This window comes from Siphateles boraxobius, unplaced genomic scaffold (assembly GCF_051911475.1).
Source record: "Siphateles boraxobius isolate OS27281-9 unplaced genomic scaffold, OSU_SipBor_1 19, whole genome shotgun sequence".
NCBI lineage: Eukaryota > Metazoa > Chordata > Actinopteri > Cypriniformes > Leuciscidae > Siphateles > Siphateles boraxobius.
This window is the reverse complement of record NW_027508799.1, coordinates 4,982,773-5,003,894: the sequence shown is the minus strand read 5'-3', so window position 1 is coordinate 5,003,894 and position 21,122 is coordinate 4,982,773. Positions and strand designations below refer to the sequence as shown.

The 21,122-nt window shown below is 42.3% G+C and overlaps 2 protein-coding genes and 2 long non-coding RNA genes across 4 annotated transcripts in view; 3 read left to right on the top strand and 1 right to left on the bottom strand.

The window, feature by feature from the left end:
• Positions 1–21,122, top strand: part of LOC143741618 (uncharacterized) — a 548,742-nt gene that overhangs the window by 99,088 nt on the left and 428,532 nt on the right. The gene's annotated exons all lie outside the window — the stretch shown is intronic.
• On the bottom strand, positions 7,419–9,140 carry LOC143741480 (uncharacterized). The gene is made up of 3 exons (XR_013205068.1): positions 9,021–9,140; positions 8,719–8,797; positions 7,419–7,592 (listed from the first exon to the last, which is right to left on the bottom strand). It is a non-coding gene; the product is annotated as an uncharacterized LOC143741480 (long non-coding RNA).
• Positions 8,707–9,145, top strand: LOC143741479 (uncharacterized). The gene is made up of 2 exons (XR_013205067.1): positions 8,707–8,822; positions 8,980–9,145. It is a non-coding gene; the product is annotated as an uncharacterized LOC143741479 (long non-coding RNA).
• On the top strand, positions 9,377–11,839 carry LOC143742416 (uncharacterized). The gene is made up of 4 exons (XM_077235264.1): positions 9,377–9,598; positions 9,694–9,917; positions 10,073–10,227; positions 11,701–11,839. Exons 1-4 carry the CDS (start codon positions 9,394–9,396, stop codon positions 11,837–11,839), a joined length of 723 nt encoding a protein of 240 aa, XP_077091379.1. The 5' UTR covers positions 9,377–9,393.

The following is a 21,122-nucleotide window of genomic DNA, read 5'->3' as shown; positions in this document are numbered from 1 at the left end:
CCTGAGTCAGTTACGTCTGCCTGCCACTTTCCGCTGTACCGCGGGGATCGCCTGAGCTCAGTCTTGGCTCCTCAGCGAAGAAACATATCTGCCTGTTGCCGGCGTCCTCCTTTTATACCCACGAGGTGGGGCGGAGTTACGTCATGCAAATTCCGCAGACCCATGGCATTTCTTTGCCATTGGCTCGTTTTGTAATACTCTAAGTTGATAGGCTTTCTAAGCGAAACCCCATTCGTCGTCATCCGACGTAACGTCTCCGTTCCCTACTCAGGGAAGGAGGGTTACATACGTAACCGAGACGTTCCCTGATAGGGAACGAGACGCTGCGTCAAACGCTGTGGGAACGCCCCTGCGTTGTGCGTCATGAAGCACGTATGGAATCAGCCCAATGGAGAGATGGAACGTCATAGGCGGGTGACGTCATCGACCAGGAAACTATAAAGCACCCCATAAACACAAGCGCAACAGCTTCTGATAGGCCTGAAGGAAGCGCTAGCGGGAATGCCGGGAGTATGGTGGAATGACGCAGCGTCTCGTTCCCTATCAGGGAACTAGGGTTACATACGTAACCGAGACGTTCCCTTTCAAGGGAACTCGAGCTGCGTCAAACGCTGTGGGAACGCTAATACCCACGTCGCCATAGGACGAAGTGACCGCCATGTGAAAAATAGCGCACAGAGGACGAGAGCACCTGTGCCCCAGGGGTAGAACTTAAGTCTAGGTCGTAGAACTTAATGAAAGTATGCGGTGAAGACCATCCAGCCGCATCACAAACGTCACTGAGGGAAACTCCTGACAGTAAGGCTTTAGAAGCCGCCATACTCCTGGTAGAGTGGGCTCGTACAGCCAAAGGTGAAGGCTGACCAGCCGACTCATAGGCAAGTGAGATAGCCTCGACCACCCACTTGCTCATTCTCTGTTTAGACGCGGGACACCCCTTCTTGGGTGGCCCAAAGCACTCAAATAGTTGTTCTGACTTCCTCCACAGGGCAGTTCTGTGGACATAGGCGTCTAACGCCCTAACAGGGCAGAGTAAATTAAGTTTCTCCTGGTCAGACGACAGAAATGGAGGAGGACAAAAGGCCTGCAGAACTGTAGGTCTAACAACATTAGTAGGGACCTTGGGAACGTAAACTGGTCTAGGATGCAGAAAAGCCTTAACCATGCCAGGTGAAAATTCCAGGCACGAGGGTGAAACCGACAGAGCCTGCAAATCTCCGATTCTCTTTAGTGAGGAGATAGCAAGAAGAAAGATAGTCTTAAACGTGAGAAACTTCTCAGGAACTTCTTCGATAGGTTCAAGAGGAGCTAGGGAAAGACCTTCTAATACGATGGCCAGATCCCAGGCCGGCACCCTCGTAGGAACTGCTGGCCTCAGCCTCAGTGTGCCACGAAGGAAACGATAAGTGGGTGTCTCCCAAGAGTAACTCCACTGAAAGGGACGTGGTAAGCAGCCAGTGCCGCCACATACACCTTTAGTGTGGAGGGGGATAGCCCTGTGGAGAAGCGCTCCTGCAGGAATTCCAGCACTGCACCCACTGGGCAGTTAACTGGGTCCTGCAGGTGCTCTCCACACCAAGAAGTGAAGAGTTTCCACTTCAAGGCATAAAGCTTCCTCGTGGATGGAGCTCTGGGGTGAAGAATGGTCTCAACAGCCTCGGTTGAGAGACCAGAGATCATGAGCTGGGCCCCCTCAGAGGCCAAGCCCACAATACTGGGAGGGGGTGAAATATCATGCTGCCCACCTGAGAGAGTAGATCCCTCCTGACCGGGAGCTCCAAGGGAGAGCCGTTGTAGAAGATTTTATTATTTAGAAAACAAGTAATTTTGCTATATATTTGGACACAATTATTTCTTCTGTCTGTGACTTTGGATTTCCTCTGTGTATGTGAAAGACCTTGAATGGAATGTTGTTTGCTGCAGAAAATTCTATTCTGAGAAGTCACATGGTAAAAGACCTTTACCAAAAACTATCTATAGGGTGTGTTACCTTCTTTGGAAGAAGATGTATGTATATAACTCTGAACCAAAATATACTCGGGAGCGCACTGGAAGGCCAGGGGGCCAGTGGGCTGCAGGCCCAGAGCGTTAGAGTGTCGTTCTATGGAACGGAACGGCATTCGAAAATAAAGTCTAATTATTTCTGGCATCAAAGATCTCTGCGAAGTTATTTTTCAGAAAGATTGAAAACCACAACACCGTCCAGGAGAGAAATCAGGTCCGCAAACCATACTCGGGCCGGCCAGAATGGGGCTACTAATAGTAGGCTGACCCCGTCCCGGCGAACCCTCTCCAGAACTCCAGGTAGCAGAGCAATCGGGGGAAAGGCGAACAGACGTGACCTCGGCCACGGCTGCACCATAGCGTCCAACCCCAGAGGGGCTGGATGGCTGATGGAAAACCACAGATGACAATGCGTGGTCTCCTTGGAAGCGAATAGGTCCACCTCGGCGCGACCGAAACTCAACCAAAGGAGCTCCACCACCTCGGGATGGAGTCTCCAATCCCCCGGCCTCGGCCCCTGTCTCGACAGGGAGTCTGCTACCACATTCAAATACCCAGGAAGATACTTTGCTCACAGAAATAGTAACCGACAGCCCTTGGGCTGGACGACCACTCGAGACCGCCCCCCACCCTGTGAGGGAAGCATCCGTCGTTAGCGTTACGCGACGATAAAGAGCACCCAACACAGGCCCTTTGAATAGGAACCAAGTTTCTTTCCACATGACCAGAGCACGAAGGCAGCGCCGCATGACTTTGACCGTGCGGAGTGGATTTCCCCTCGGGGAGAATCCCTTGGTCCTGAGCCACCACTGTAGCGATCTCATGTACAACAGGCCGCAAGGTATAACGTCGGACGCTGCTGCCATCAGACCCGACAGTCTCTAAAACTGTTTTACAGTAAGTAGCTGGCCTAGCTTTACTTGTTTCACAGCTGAGAGAATCGAAACGATGCGGGTCGGAGCGAGTCGCGCCTGCATCGAAACCGAAACCCAAACGACACCCAGAAAACTGGTCTTCTGAGGAGATAATACACTTTTCTTTGCGTTCAGCCTCAATCCCAACTTCCTGATATGAACGAGAACAACATCTCAATGTCGAACCGCCATCTGCTCTGTCTGAGCTAAATTGAGGACACGAACACCCTGAAGCCTCAGGGGCACTAGTGCTCCGTCCATGCATTTCGTGAAAGTGCGGGGAGATAAAGCTAGGCCAAACGGAAGAACCCTGTGCTGGTACACCTCGCCCCCGAAGGCGAATCTCAGGAACTTCCTGTGTTGTGGAAGGATGGAAATGTGGAAGTACGCGTCCCTTAGATCTATCGTGACAGACCAGTCCTCGGATCTGATTTGTGACACGATCTGCTTGATAGAGAGCATCTTGAATTTTGGCTTCCCTACCGAGCGATTCAATAGGCGCAGGTCTAAAATTGGACGCAACCCCCCATCCTATTTTGGAACGATGAAATATCGGCTGTAATAGCCTGACTCCACACTGGGAGGAGGAACCCGTTCTATAGCCTCCTTTTGAAGGAGTGCTTTCACCTCTTGTTCCATAACCAGAGCCTGCTCGGGGCCCACCACTGTAGGCAGAACCCCTCTGAATCTTGGTGGACGACACGTGAATTGGATAGCATAATCCCTTTCTATTGTCTGCAGGACCCAATGAGATATTTTTGGAAGGCTTTTCCACTCTGCCAGAAATTCTACTAAGGGTACCAGTCTCTCGAGACTGGTCTCTGGTGTAACTTGAGCAGCAAACGCAGCGCCCTGTAACGGCACACCGGCAGGGAACAACTGGTCTAACCGCTCTGAAACCCTCCTCAGAGGGAGCGAGCGTCCCTCGGGAAATCGCTCGCTGGGACCGTCTGCGCCCCGGCATGAAGGCGGGGTTGGCAGAACGGGCCCCTGAGGGCACCGAGGAAGAATGGGCACCGTAGAAAGAGGTGAACACCTTTCCGCCTCGGTGGGGACCACCCTCAGTGTCCTGCGCGCCGTGGCGCCAGGACTTCTTCTTAGCCGAAGCCTTCTTAGCTAATATAACTGTCCTCAGATCAGTTCTATTACTGGGAGATTTCGGCTGAGAGTGCCGTGGCTGAGCCCACTGTCCAGCAGGGGGAGCAAGAGACGCGACACTCTGCTTCAGCGCCCTATCCACCTTATTCCTGACGAGTTTACTGCGTTTCGAATTATGGGCGGCACTTCCGGTTTGGGGAACTTCCATTCAAAAAGACTGAAACGAATCATTTCAAATCATAAGGTGGCCTTTCAAAATAAAGCTGATCCGTCAGTTTGACTCAATCTATCAGTCAAGCTATCAGTTTTCTTTCATGTTTTATTTAAGAATAACATAAGAATAACGTTACACTTGGTATTTTAACGTGACATGTTATAACAAGAATATCTACGGTAAGAAGTATTTTTAGTCGCTGCATTCTTTTCGTGATTATTTTCTTTTTTCCTTTTGCAATCTGCTGTAATAGTATGAAAAAGGTCAACATATGTAGCTACTGCACATTTGTGGTCTGTTCTCAACGATTTAATTTTCGATATATCCCATTAATAATTCACTGGAATGCATGAAGAATCTCTTTTTTTTTTCTCCCCAAATCATCTCTTTCCAGGTTTGTTTTCACAGGTAAATAAAATGTATTATCTGTCATATATCTGAATAATAAGTTTATTAAGGCAACGTATGTTACATAATACAGATTACCACAGTGATATTTAACCGTCCGATTTTGCTGTTGAAAGATTCACACGTTTGGGGTTATTCATGGTCTGTTGAAAGAACCTTGTTGATGCTTTTACACTTTTAAATGTACTTTTAATTATCAATGGGTGAGTAGAATAATGTAATGTCATTGTACACAGTTTAAAAATATATATATTATTGCGTCCATAGAGCAAGTCTTTCACTGCTTGTTTACAGCTTAACGGAAGTTACACCCATAATTCGCGCAAAGCGTCATGGGGCGTAGGAATATTGTGGATATGATGAGCTCGCAGATGGCCGGGGCTGCTCCCGTTCAGCAGCCCGAGGGACATGAATTTTTAAAGGGAGAAATTTCTTAAAAGCTGTTGTTTGCTTTTCCTTCTCCTGGAATTTATCGATGACAGAATTTACAGCATCGCCAAATAAACCCAGGGGGGAGAGAGGAGTGTCTAAAAGGAAAGATTTTTCTTTTTCTTTTATATTTGTCTGATTTAACCACAGATGTCTTTCTGCGGCCACCAGAGCTGCCATATAGATCGACCCACTAGCTTGGCCGACTCTCTGGTTGCGCGCAGGGATAAATCAGCAGCCTGACGCAGTTCGCGAACCACGTCAGCACTGACCTCCTCACTCTCACTCACGTCCCTCAGCAGGTCAGCCTGGTATGCCTGCATAATAGACATAGTATGCAGACATGACGCAGCCTAACACGCCGCCGAATACGCTTTACCCACAAAAACCGAAATATTTCTAAGAGGCTTGGTGGGTAATGCCGGTGCCTTAACAGATGACGCAGCCTCGAGGGAGAGAAAACTCGCAAGCGTCTCTTCCACGCGAGGCATAGCCGGATAACCATATGATTTTGCCCCCACAATATTAGAATATGTTGAAGTCTGGGGACTAAACACTCTATATGACACCGTTTTTTCGACACCTCAGTGTGGAGATCGGGAAAAAAACAGCAAGCACCTGCGTGGAGGTTGCACTCGTGACGGCAAAAATCTCTCATCTAATTTTGATTTGGAAACAGACTCCTGTCTAGTCACTGGCCATACAATGCTGAGTTTTTCTACAGCTCTTGTTAATACCTCCACTAGCTCATCACTTTCGGGAGTGTAAGGTGGCGAATCCTCCACATCTCCCTCATTTATAACTGGTGCCTCAGCCCGAGCGGAAGAAACCACAGCGCGTGCTTCCAAACACGGGACTGAGGCACTGGATCTCACAGGTGAAGGGAGAGATAAGGCAGAGCCCGTCTCTAACCCCGCTGAGAGATCCATCTGCGATGCCCACGATACGCGTCGTCGCTCTGCCTCGGAAAGAGCGGGACACGAACCGCGGGGAGCGAGCACCGAACCGCTCTCCTCGAAGAGCGCCCGGCGGGAGCGGAGCGTCCTTAATGGCAGACGCTCGCAATGCTCACAATCAGCTCCCTCGAGAGCTGACTGGGCATGCTGCACTCCCAAACAAACAACACAAAGAACGTGTGTATCCCCACTCGTAAAATAACGCGAGCAGGGAGGGACACACTTCCTAAACTGCTGTTCGTTCGCCATATCTCTCTTAATATATATATATATATATATATATATATATATATATATATATATATAAATTGTTTGTGTGGTGCAGAGTATGTAAAGACAGACAATATTCACACAGGGACAGATTCACAAATAGCGCGACTGAAGGCACAGAAAGCTGTTGCGCTTGTGTTTATGGGGTGCTTTATAGTTTCCTGGTCGATGACGTCACCCGCCTATGACGTTCCATCTCTCCATTGGGCTGATTTCATACGTGCTTCATGACGCACAACGCAGGGGCGTTCCCACAGCGTTTGACGCAGCTCGAGTTCCCTTGAAAGGGAACAGCAGAAATATTTTATAATGCTCCTGTTATTTGTGTTTTTTTGTTGTTGTATTTTATGAGTGACAAAGTGTGTTTGTTGGGTGAAACCTTTACTAGTGAACTGGAAGAATGAGTTGATTTTAGACATGAATTAAGTGTTTTGAGCGTTTTATTGCGTTTTGAAAGTGAAATTAACTGCAGTTAAGCTTAAGGCTGGTTATGAGTACTGAGTGAAGAGCTTTGAAAAAATTACCAAAGAATTGAGAAATGTCCTAGCGACTGTAAAAATAAATAAAAAAACCCAAACAAACAAAACTGTCATAGCAGCTGTAAATGGATATTCTAACATAGGTAGTTTCATGTGTATGTAGACTCTTGTGTGTGGATTGAGTTGCTGCACATCCCCCCACACGCAATTTACATCTCAATACAGGAAAGCTTGAAGGTGTGTTTGTGTCATGGAGAAACCGGCCTACAGATCTCACAACTCTAACAATACAGTTACCAATGTCCAAGAATCTGTGGAACTTCTCAAATAAACTAGAATAAACTAGAGAAAACGCTGGGATTTACTCTGACAAATTAAATTACAGGTTTTTACAGTCGCTAGGACACATTTCTCAATATTTAGGTACATTTTCAAAACTCTTCACTCAGTTCTTCATTTCACATTCAAAATGCACTGACACTTCCTTCATTTCTCAAATCAACTCAATCTTCAAGAACACTAGTAAAGGTTTCACCCAACAAACACACTTTGTCCCTCATAAAATACAAAAAACACAAACAACAGGAGCATTACACAATATTTTCTTTCTTAGCAATATATCTCCATCTTAGCAAGCCCAACATTTTCCTACCTCACTGATTATGCTGACACTTTACTGAAATCGTTTGTGCAGCACTTAGCTACACTTTATGGGAGACACCACGTTGTGTATAATGTACACTGCATAACACATCTGGCAGGTGAAGTTCAGCAGCATGGTTGCCTTGACTCCTTCTCTGCCTTCCCATTTGAAAATTATCTGCAGAAGATAAAAAAACAGGTTAGAAAACCGGAATATCATCATTCCGGAAACCATCAAACCATCCTTTCAGAAAAATCTGAGATCATCATGGCTGCCAATGTTTCAGAGCTTGATGGGAAATGTGTCGCCCTGCCCCACAGGGAAGGCTTTGTGGCCTTTCCTCTGCTGCATTAACATGCAAAAAATGCATTTCAATCAGTTTAGTAGTTCAGACTAATTAGTTCATTACTTCATTACATTAATTGATCGTTTTTGTTCATTGTTTTATTACCAATCATAATCATAGCATGACTAGTTTAGATCAGGGTCTGAGGACTGACCAAAGTTTGACTTACTGGCAGTGGCTGCATCAGAAAACAGGCTGATAAGTTGCTGTAAATACTTTGCTGAAGTTAATCATCTTTCAGGTGTCAACTGTCAGATCAGTGTTGTGCAAGTTGACACTTCACATGAGCCCCTTTAAAAGCCAAACTTTTATGTTATTATCAAAATCAATAACAACAAATTGTCAAAGCTTTTTTCCACTAGATCTTCTTACTCTGACTCTGACAATAACTGTGCATTCACACTTGTTTCTTTTCTTGTCTTCTCCATTAGGATGTTCCATGTAGTAGAATTTGTCACCAATAAAACCATAGCAGTGGTGCCCCAAAGCTGGTACGAGGATGGTTGTGCATCGTGGCCAACTTATAACAGTGATGAAAGAATTAATAGGGCAGTAAAACATGAAGAGGAGCAACAGGATGACTGGCAGACACATGATGTCAGAAATATCAAATCATCTGGAATGCCAAATCTCAAAGTTGTTTCTTGGCTAAGTGGTTTTTACAAATCCTACACCTACAAATCCACTACCACCACTATTTAAAAGAATATGCCACTGTTTTATGAAATTGGTTTATTCATGGTCTCCCCTTGAGTAAGATAAGTGAGCAAAAACTTTTTTGTCACCAATGCTAAGCTAGCAGGGGCGCTGCCAGACTAAGACAATGCATGCACGGAGACAAATTTATTTTTCACTTATCTAACTGTAGGGGAGACTGCGAATAATTAATTTCATAAAATGGTGGCATGTTCCTTTAAGACTCATGTCAAGCTCCATGTTTACCTTTCAGATACTTACATGGAGGCACGTCAAATCCTGAAGAAGGCTCTGACATGTAGCACCTCAGACCTCCAAACTGAGGATGAACAGGAGCGGCCTTGGAAAAGGAGAACAACAGCGAAGTCAGTGTTTTTCCTTCATGTTACACATACAAACACTAACAACATATACTTTTATTAAAAAGACAGAACAGAGATCAATGTCCTGTTCAACCATTCTCTGTGTCCTCTAAATGTTGATTTGCATGTAGATAAAGATCCTTTTTTTTTTTTTAAACAGACATTTCTTTGGCGATACTGACATAGAGGAGGACTACCGACCCCCAAAGAGGTCCAAATCCAGGTCATCTGCTGGGACGAGTCACCAACTCCCTGAAAATAGTCCTGAAAATAGTCCAGAGATTAGTCAAATTAAGAGTTTGTAATAATAAAAAAAAAAAAGGAAATATCCCTACATATAAATGTGTTTCTATTTCTCAACCACAAAAACAACACATACACAAACCACAAAATGACCCCCACTCACTACACTGAAGAGCAAGTTTAGTGGCAGACTCTTGTCACTAGCATGCTCAACAGACAGGCTGAGGAAGTCTTCCCCGGGCCATCCAGCCTTTAGCTTTATCTGCTCTATGCATACTGAATGTGTAGTCATCTTACATGACTCAGTGAATTCTGTCTGACTGTGTTGTGTATGTTGTCTCTTCACCCCCACCCCCCCAACACAGTGTTTGGCAGAACTGCCCCACCCCAACCACTACCACCACTACCACCACAAACACTCCTCTCTCAACCTGCACAATGCAACCAGCAACAACGGGGGCCAGAGGAGCCAAGCCAGGTCTACAGACCTACCTGGAGAGGTGGGAGACATGGCCCAGAAAACATTCCTTGCTCTGGTAAGAAATAACTTTAACTACAAGCTGTAATACCTTGACTTTAACCACTGGAATGGAGGGGAAATAATTATTCTATAATAATATGTATTCAAAAGCTGCTCAAGTCCACATTTTAAGCCTGCTGGAGCACATTAAGCAACAGCAGGACCAGCTGGTGGCCAAGGTGAATCACTTGAGCAGCAGGGTGCTCAACACCTCAACACCTCAAGAGCCAGAGTGTCCTGAGTGCATTCAGCTGCCCATCGAATCTCTGGAAGCGGTGGATGAGCTTGAGTCATTCCTGAAAGACGCTGCCAATGCAGCAGCCAAACAAAGAATGGTATGCTTCTGTCAGTCACTCTCAACTCTATTTGGTAAAGTGCAGGGCTGGTGGTGGGTGTGGGGTGGAGGTGGGGCAAAGATTGCCGTACAAGTTATTACATCAGGGCTTTATACCTTTTCTGTATTTTAAGGTGTTTTGTGACTTACTTTTAGATTTCTTCTTTGGCCACGATTGGTGGCCAAGATGTGAATAGAGTGGCGTGGAACATCCTCTCTCAAATGTTCAAAGAAGATGTGGCCAAGAACATAAGCTGGAAGGGGGCGAACGGCAAGAGGGCATTCGGTCACATGTCCTCAAAGAAACTGATGTACCGTAAGTCACCCCAGACATGCACACTGCAACACCACACACCCCACACACTCACACCACACACCCCGCTCACGGACACCACAACACACCCCACACACATGCACACCACACACCCCACACGCACGCACATCACACACCCTCACACCACACCACACACCCGCACACCACACACCCCACACACACACGCACATCACACCACACACCCGCACACCACACACACACATGAACATCACACACCCCACACGCACACCACACGTGTTAAAATGCGCGGCACGAGCGACAAATCTCCGACCGTAAACGGATGGCCCATTCTGCTCTGTAACGGGTGCTTTTCCGCACCTCGGGTAAACAGATGTTGCGACTCACGCGAGCAATAACGGCCGCGTCCGGTGTGTAGACACAGTGTTAAAGCTCATTCTGCCTATAACGCTACGTTACAACATTAAGCAATATACCAATAATTTATATAATTATAACACTTTATATAGGGCCATTTTGCATTAAGAGTAGCCTAGTTTCACATTTAGTAGGTACATTTTGCTTACTACTTATTTAAAATAGTTCATCTGATAGTTCATCTAGTTCTACTGATTTAAAATAGTTTAAAGTCTGTACATTATGTAATTAAAAACGTTTTCATTATGATATTATACATCTTACTTTAGTAAAAAGATCTGAGTTCTTCCTCCACTGGTAGAGATTAGAGGAATTAAGACTAAAAATAGAAGATAATGTCAGTGACACTTTTGATATATTTATTGATACAAGTTGTTTTATATAACATGAGTAAATTAAAAGACAAAGTCGTTAGTGAAGATTATGCAACAGTATTTAGAATATAATATAATATAGCATGCAATGCAAACTAGTTTGGTTACAGCTCAAATTTATCATTCTCATTCTATCATTCCCCCTGCCTCGATTACATATCTTTGTCACACAAGTGTTTGATCACCACATTTGAGTACTCATTGCAAAACGTTTATATATTTATTCTGTTTAAATACTGTGTATTCTATATACAGTACCCATCAAAAGTTTAATTCACCAATAGGAAAGTGTGTCCAAACTTTTGACTGGTACTGTACTATAAAACACATAAATAATATTTCTACTGTACACATAAATAATATCGGCCGATATATTGGTATCAGGCTTTTTTTTATCGGTATCGGCATCGGCCCCCAAAAATCCGTATCGGTCGGGCTCTACTCAAAAGTATGTACTTTTTCTTCACAAAAAGAGTATATACTTTTAGGGCATAGAATAAGTAAGCGAATTGAGATGGAGCAATTGTAACACCAGCTTATTTTCCCAAGCCGACGCAATCAAAAGATGCCCAATCTGGCAACACTGATTCATTCAAGCCAATAATTGGGCAGCCCTGGCTTAAGTCATTAGTAGCCTACCAATTGCATGCTGAATTTAAAACCTAATTTTGCGGATATGTGGCTCATTCGCGGATCCAAAGCGAAGCCGGGGCGGATGTACCCATTTATGTACGGATACGTAAAGGAACCGTAGCGATGTCGGACCGGATCCGCGAGCCGCCACCGTGGCGGATCCGCTGCGGTGTGCAAGTGGACACAGTTTCGGATCCGCTTTCTTGATCCGTTCCAGAGTTCACTGTACCTCCGCGGCAGATGCATTTCGTAGTCAGTTTGCTGTCTGGGCAAGCACAATAATAGGGCAGGCAGCTGAAACCACCACATACTGAAAAGACGCGGAACACAGAAGGTTGTGCTATAAATGCATTAGTTGTCTAGGTAGTCCAGAACGCGCTCCCTACTGAGTCTCAAGGGGGAAAGCACTGCGTAGGCAAGGCCTACTTTTCTTGAACGGACGAGGAGCGTGACACCTTCGAACACGAATCTCGGTAAGCGCCTGTGAAAGTAGGCCCTATGCGTCTTTCAGATCCACCGCTATAAACCAGTCTCCGGGTCGAATGTGCGCGAGGATCTGTTTTATCGTGATCATTTTGAACGCATGTTTAGCAAGTCTTATGCCACGCGGTACCACTTGAAAATACTCTTTACCCCATGGAGGTATTTTGTCATGTCTAATGTAGGCTATTAATATAGGGCCACCAGAATGCAACCAAAGCACAGGATAGCAATAAGTAGATGGCTATAATTGTAAATCATATAAAATAAATGCCATGATCACTAGATTTTATACAGGTGTTGCTATAATGATTTTGTTAATGGTGATCAGCAACCAAATATTGATAATGTGGAAGTCACTGCCTTTTGCCTTGGCATGACTTCTCACTTTTTGCTGACAATACAAAGGCAGAGTACAGTAACTTTAAAATAGTGGTCAAAAGTCAAGTTTGAGCACAAGATTTTTTTATGTAGATAATTTTCATTACTTAAACATCTAATTGCCCGATTTTCAGTGTCCTACCTATAATTAATTTGGCGGGACAACTAAAAATCTTTAAAGTCATTTTTCTCAGTTCCACACTAGCGAGTTAAGGTCTTTTGCCTTTGTAGGGCACTATAAAACACTGTGTTTTAGCTATTGAGTTTAGACTTGGATGATGACTACAGCATTGCAACAGCAAAGTCCTCAATAAAGAGTAACTTCTGCTTTGAAAGATATCCCAACGTCTCCTGGTCTCAGAAGGAAAAAGTTTCCAACACCTGTAATATGACTGATAATTGCTGTTCCTTTTTTGTAAGTTTTTGACAAAAGCGTCTTCTAAATATGTAGCCTAAAATGTAATAATAATAATAATAATAATAATAATTATTATTATTATTATTATTTGAGTTTATAACTATAAATTAGTTAACTTAGTTATACAGTAATATGTTTGTCATAAAATAATTTATGAATGCTATAAAGGTGCAGCCAAAGTTGCAATGATGAAGTAAGCGTTGATTTTCTTCTGCATTTTCTTCAGCATTTCACCTATCTATTCCACACCGAGCCGTTCTCTGAGCTTGGTTACGCTAAAAGCTGTTCTTGGACTAACAAGGAAGTTTACAGTTCTACCAGAAACTCTGGACTCGGAGATAACAAAGAAAAAATTATGTAACAAAGCATTAATTTATTGACAGCCCAGCAAGCAATTATTTATAAAGTTCTTTGTCGTAGGCCCCGTCCGTAGTTCATAATCCGAGGGTAGCGGATCTGCATTCCCTGGCTGAAGACGAAGGGAGGGGCGCAGCCGACTGGGAGGTATGGACAGGACCATCCTGGTGGGGAGGACGGAGGTAGTTGTCGCTTCGGCATCTGCAAACTCAAACATGTGTAAGTACCGATCTTTTATACAGAGAGTATAAGGACATGATTGGATAGATGTAAAGGTAACAATGACGCAGTAATTAAGTCTTCCTGGCAGAACTTTATGCTAAAGCTTTCATTTCTGAAACACACAGGATATTATTATAGTATAATGACCTCATATATGTCAAAAGCTCAAGGGAATTTGAATTTATCAATTCATGAAAATACTTTAAAATAAACAATTTCATAAAACAACAAAAAAATTAAAAATTAATTTAAATTTTGTCATTAAAACAGGTGAAAACCATTTTTTTTAACTCACCATAAACCGTGAGATAGAAATCAATCCTCACACAATACTGTTGATCTGTAGAGTATAAGATTATTTGAAGGACAAATGATCTCTACTCACCAGAGACAGAAACTTTGGGGCCTTAATGTTACCGCCTTAGCCTAATAGCTGGTTTGATTTGCATTGAGAGATGATCTTATGGAATGTACCCCATGCCAATCTCTAGGACTTTTATCAGAGTGCAAAAATGAATCATTATGCTTAAGTTGAGTAAGTGCATGTGCAATATGCATGGTTTCATCACCATGGTAATTTACGCTACATGGCTAATCTGCTCCAGAGCAGGTTTTATTCTGGGTTAGAGATTGCAAACCCAAACTGGACCAATCAGCTGTGAGCAAATTGATACATATCTGATGCAATAAAAAAAAAAACTCTTTTAGTTTCTGCCCCTGGTCAGTGATGGCGGGCCGGGGATCTTCTCAGTACGAGGCCTGTTTCAAGTGAAATGGGTGAAACATGGCAAATGCCGGCCGCTACTGTCCACATGCTTTACTAAAGCATAAATCTGTATCCAAATTTCAGAAGAATCATTTTGACATTTTGTAACATAAACGTTGAGGTGTCTCGTCTGTCAGCTGATCTGATATTCGCTACTGTAATAAAGATGAACGTAACTTTTAATAAGCAGGAGAAATTCCAGACTTTAAACCAATAAACATTTAAATGTAACTTCAGGACGTTCAGTAAAATACATCTGTGTGTGAATTTCATCTTTGCACAAGGTTTTTCTCAGTTGCTGACAGACTGGACATCAGGGCATTAGTTATGTAAGCCAAGACTTAATGTCTGTCGTCATCTCCATTCCTAGTAATTATGTAACTTACTGTAAAATAGGCTGTATGTAAAATGTGCTTCTCTGCTCATTATGCGCTGTCTTGCATCGTGTCTGACGGTTCTTCGATTACATTGATCTCCTTGTTGTGTGTGGGGAGAAAATGCTCGTCCATGGAAACTCTTGGTAGACGGACAGCACACGGGACTCTCTGACACAAGAACACGGGGAGAAGCGTGTTGAAGCCGTGTGAAATCCCCCGGCCACAGTCACAGCCAAGGCTGATCTGGAAACGTCTGGGCTTGAGCTGAAACTGGACTCTTTGAGAGGAACATCTTGCAGCTGCTGCAACAATCCATCAGGGACGCTGGAAAACGCTGAAGGGGAACGTCTTGCTTCTCTTTGGAGGGTTTTTAAACCAGTCGTGATGTAAAATGGCATGTAAAGTCATCCGTGTCCCTCTGTCATGAAGTTTCTCAAGAAGATCCAGGCATTCTGTAAATGTTTTCAGAAGACAGTTGATTAGTCACGTTTGTCCTTATAGACACTCATAAACAGATTTCGAGAAATGTAGTTCATGTAAGGTCATGTTACCATGAAACACAGAATTTCTTGCTGTTACTAAGATATTCTATAGATACCCATGAACATTTATTCATTGCTAAACATTCATTGTCAATCCGCTGTGTTTTACACTTTGCTCATCATCGACACTAATCATTTTACTGAGCTCTATATGTTTTTCAAGCAATGTTATCTCCATTTCATTCCTGTTGTTGGTCTCACCTTTGGACAGATGTGACATTTGCCAAAACCAATGGCTTATTCTCGGGACCAGCGCATCCAGCAGTTTGCGTATGTCGTCAGTCGCAGCCCACTCAGCGTACTTTCTGACCGCTGCATTTAAAAGGGGTTCATCAGCTCCTGTAAGAATACATTTCCAGAGTTTAGTAAAGCATCATCAAACACATCAACAGTGAACGGTGTTGGAGAAGCGACTCACGTCCTTCTGCGAGGAGCAGTGCGCCGCTGAAGTCCATCAGCTGGACTTGCAGGCTGTTTGGGTAGATGAGGACGTTCTTCATGTGTGTGTCGTGATAAACGCCATGATCCGTGCAGTGCTGCAGCGCAACAACGAGCTGCCGAATGATGTGTTTCACAACGTATTCGTCCAAGCTGCCTCTATTTCTCTGCACGTACTCAAACAAGGTCATGCCGTTTTGTGGATACTCCATAACCAGGATGTCTTGATCTTCCTTGACAAACATGTCATATAAGTGTATGATATGTGTGCTAGTTGGAGACTTTTGTAGCAGCAACATTGCAGCGGCGTCTCGACTCAAAGGTATGGAATACCCCATCTAAAGAAAAGAGATTGACTGAAGGTTAGTTGATTCCTAACTAATCTCTAATCTCGTAACTAAAGGCCCGGGAAACTTCGTTTTCCATCTCGCGAGCCTTTCAAAGTAAACTCTAGGGTTGCCCTGACTGAAGAGTAGTCATTCATTCAAGACATTAGTCAATTAATCACATGTTTAAATTAATTTAATTACGTAAATTAATTAACCACATACTTTGTGGTCTGTGGTGCTAAACCATACTTTGGGCTTAAAGAGTTTATTAAAGATGAAAGCAATGTACTTTACAACTGATGTTTCTAGGCTTTCAACTATATCTTATACTGTCTACATACAGTTTTATCAATTACCAAATTAGAATTTAATAAAACGATTCTTGGAGATTTTCATGAAGAATAAAGTTGTCAACTTACCAATTCCACAAGCTTCTCAGGCCGGCTCTTCTTAAAAAAACTGATGATCACCTAAAAAATGAAGAAAATTGTTGCAGACATAAGTAATCTGATCCATTTTTGTTTGTGTGCATGATAATCTACAACCTTTACATTTCTGATCAAAACTGTAGGTTTATGTCAGGACTGAAAGACTAAACCAGAAGGAAACAAGTTTGAGTAACATACTCGTTTGCTATCCGAGTTTCGAAATCCCATATAATCACTGCGATTGCCTCTGGATTTCAGTTTCTTCACCGCGACATAAAGAGATTCAAAGGATCCTGAAAAACACAGGTTAGCATGTTAATATACAGCATGAGCCTGAACTCCAGCAGCAAACACACCTGAGGCCAGTGCGGAGCCGACAGGAGTCGAGATTCAACTAAAGCCAGAAGCATCAGCTAAAGAGGAGATGAAGCAGAGAGATAATAATGAACACTCACTGTCTGTCGGCCTGAACTCCAGCGGATCTGTCCGTGTGTGTGGAAGCTTCTGCGACGGCACAAAAGCACACACTGGGGTTTCGTTGGTGTGGAAGAGACGTTTCCCAGCCTTCCACGCTCTCCGGACGCCAGCACACACACTCGTCCATTTCCAGTGCTTTTCTGCAGACAACAATATTGATTAGAAACATGTGTTTCATTAGCGCAGATTACAGCTGAATGATCCACTAGTTTTGCATTGAAGAACACTAGTAAAATGACACGCACGTTATAATTGTCTCCTCTTTATTTCGTCTATATGCTCATGAGACCCAGAGAAAAAAAAGGTTGGTGAATTTAGTATTTCTTTAATGTCATTACATTGTTTAGAGCATAAGAAACAAATGGGAGACAACATTTGTGAAATAGAATATTTTATTCATTATGTTATGCTATCTTCTCTGTAGTGGACACCAGGACTCAGTTGTTTAAAAATAGTACATGAAATGACATTGGGATTTATTTATTTTCATTAACCAATAAATGTTTAGTTTTCAGGATTTTTTTTTTTTTACCAAACTTTGTATAAAGATGATTCTCAACTATGTTATGGAAGATATATATGAATTGTATGAGGGTAAAATGGCCATAAATGTAATTCCCATTCAATATAAAGTATCTGTACACTGTATCTAATTGGTATATTAATTTGTTCTTGTTGTTGACTTTTATTATCCCCATGTTGCAATGAGTTTCAACATGCAGACACAGAAAGAACAAACAATGTACATAAATACTGAAATACAAAAACACATTTTAAAAATCACAAAATCACTGACAAAAACAGAAACGATTCCCCCAGAGTCATCTCTGGGCGCCACTCAGTAAACTCTACAAGAAAGAAAAAAACACTATCTTTCATTTATACATTAATGGAAAAATGCTGACATCCTAAACCTCAGACCGATTGTAATCTCTGGAACTCATTAAACAGAGCATGCCTATAGTGTGACAGGATCTTCATGGCTTTGCTAATGAATCTGGTTTGGTAAATTGTGGCAATATGCAAAGGAAAAAAAGTGTAATAATGGGAGTAATAATTGGCAACATTTTCATAATATTATCTAATATTTCATAGGAATATGAACGTGTTGCAAGCTATAGACGCTGCTGAGACATTACATGTCGCGTCGATGTTACGTGTCTTTACGGGATTTTTACAGGTTGTGTGTGAACACAGTCTCTGATTCTGTAAAATCACTGGCAGTGTGAATGAACCAAAGTCAAACGAACCCCGTGTGAAATCCCAGGTTACTTTATCCGTGTATTTTCCGGAATCTCTGTGTGTGTGTGTGTGTGTGTGTGTGTGTGTGTGTGTGTGTGTGTGTCTGTGTGTGTGAAAGGGGCTTGAGTGTATTGGTGTGTGTGTGTGTGTGTGTGTGTGAGAGAGAGAGAGAGAATGAACCTGTGGTGTTGTTCCCCCACGCGACTCTAGGGGGAGCGGGAGCTTCACACTCCTCTGTTGTGTTTCTCTCCTCCAACACTTCACTGCTGATCTCCTCATCCACTTGGGAATGTGCAAACATCATGTCCACTGCAGATCCTGGGCTTTACAGCTGCAACTGTGTTTCTACACTGTTAAACTAACTCTGAGTCTGATAATCGCTGCACTGACCCGAACAACTCGCCCTGTGACGTCATTTGGAACTCGCGCTGCCGGTGACGTCACAGCCGCTGCACTGCGCGCGGTCGATCGATCGCCTCGAACACATTTAAAGAGACAGTTCACCAAAAGTTAAAAAGGATAATTATTTAATTACACTCATGTCGTTCCAAACCCGCGAGACTTTGAAATCTGACAGATTTCCACACAACAGAGTTAAAGAACTTGTTACACTATAATCTATTTAAATCTAGCAGTTTAGTCCAAATCTCCTGAAGAGACTCGATCGCTTTATATGATGAACAGATTAAATTTAGGCTTTTATTCCCTGCTGTAAAAAAACAAAACCCTCTAATGCTAACTTTATAGGGATTAGTGTTGTTTTTATGTCCAAAAACACACTGCAATCATTTATTAATCAGCATTTATACACACACTAAGCCAGAGCCGGTCCGAGCCTTTTGGGGGCCGTAAGCAGAATTTGATTTGGGGGCTCCTCCCACTACGCGATGTCACCTGTGCTTGACGATTATTGACACAAATGTCACGCAATAATGATACATTATAAATGAATACAGTGAGGTTATGTATTAACACAAAATAAATACTTATTAAAAATAGATGCCTACTTAAATAAAAAAGTAAAAAAAAACTTTTATGTTACTCTTTTACTAACTCTTTGAAACTTCTTAAAACAAACTGTCTCAAAACATATAAAATAAATTATTTGCTAAAATAATGACAAAACTGAAAAATCAGAAACATAATAAGAGCAAAGGTTCAACAATGACAATTATTGTTGAAAACTGTAAAAATATTATTATTTCTCAACTGTCTCAATACAGTGTAACTGTCCTCAAAATCTTTTTTATTATTATTATTGTAACAGACTTTGTTGGATTGTACATGACAGAATCCAACAAAGTCTGTTATTATAATACCCGTAATGATCTACTGGCGCTCGGTGTTTATGCAATCTATTTTTCCCCTCGGGGCTTGCCGTAGATAGGAATTGGTCGTGCGCACTTGGTACTGGAGTGTTGCGGGTTTTTGGAGTTAGTGATCTGATGTGTGGTATAATAAAGTGGAGAAGAGTTCAAACTGCTATGTTTATTATTTATTCAAACTGCTACCCTTACACCTAGAAGGTTAAGTTCCCCTGCGGCTATTTTCTCCAACTTAAACCGATACCGTGATTATGCGTATGGAAGCTTATGTGTAGCAATATTCAATTTGAAATGTAATATGCAAAATGATAATGCAATATGTAAAATGGCAATGCATTTCTCTATTTAAATTTACATTTTCCATTACATTTGTGCAACGTTTGGTGCAAAATGAAAATGATAATTCAATTATATAATTTACATTTGCCATTTCATACATATGTTTTAATATGTAAATTGAATACATATTTTAACGCTTTATAAGTTGCAAAATTAAAGAGAAAATGTATTCAAGAAATTATTAGATCTGTTTAAAATGTTCAAGCAAAAACTGTAGCAAAATGATATTTTAAATGTTATTTTTCTTAATTGCATTTACACTCACAGTTAAGACACTTGCGATTGCATTTTCATTAAATGTCCCGCAATGAATGTAGCAAAATTCAATGTGCAAATTGAAAATGCATTCCGAGCCGGTCACGCCCCTGCCCCGCCCCCTCCCTCCCGCTCTTGTCAATCACTGCGTGAAGTTGGCCCCGCCCCCACCCAATGCAAAACGTCGGCAAAATAGGCTCAATCGTTTTTACTTCATTTGTGCTGTTACTTTGCTTTATTGTTTGTGCTGCTTCAATTTTTTAGAGATTTAATAGATATTTAAAGAATATTTACAGGTCATTCTGAGGTCACCCAGCCCCCCACATCCTCCAAATAAAATAGTCTCCTTCGTTTGTGCCGGTTAAAGTTTTGTTTGTGCAGCTTCGGTTTTTTAAAATATTAGACCAATTATAGAGGATGGCATCGAAACCCATCTGATTCCGTGATGGCCCTATATATTTATAAATATCTGATCAATATGCTTTATAAAATAGAAAAGGGAGATGGTTAAACATCAAATGAGTCACTTTATTGAAGATTACATTCAGATATGGTGAAATAAAGAGCGGCCACATTTTCCGGTATGAATATGACCCGTCAGATTCCGCGATACATCTAGTATATTTATCAATATATCTAATCAATATGCTTAATAAAATATAAATGGGAGATGGTCGTACATCACATGAGTCACTTTATTGAACATTACAGTCAGTTATGAAGAAATAAAGAGTGGTCAAATTTTTTGGTAGCTATGAATTTGACCCATCATATTCTGTGATCTCAGAGTATTAGGCCAATGCATGTGTAAAGAAAACCTGTAGGATCTCCAACATTATTGGGTAATTATAGTTAATAGTTATAAGAATAAAGTTAAGCATATGTATCAGACAATGAGGATATTTAATACAAAACGAAATAATCATTAACAGAGTCCTGCATCAGACAACAACAGCGCAGCATAATGTTGACATCAAACGGGTGATGAGGCAGAACATTCTCCCAGACGGTCCAACAACCCACTGGTTCTATCACCTGCAGACGCCGCGTAATAATCTTCGGAAACACTACAATTTCTCTGTTCACGATCTGCCAGTAAATGTACGCTCGTACC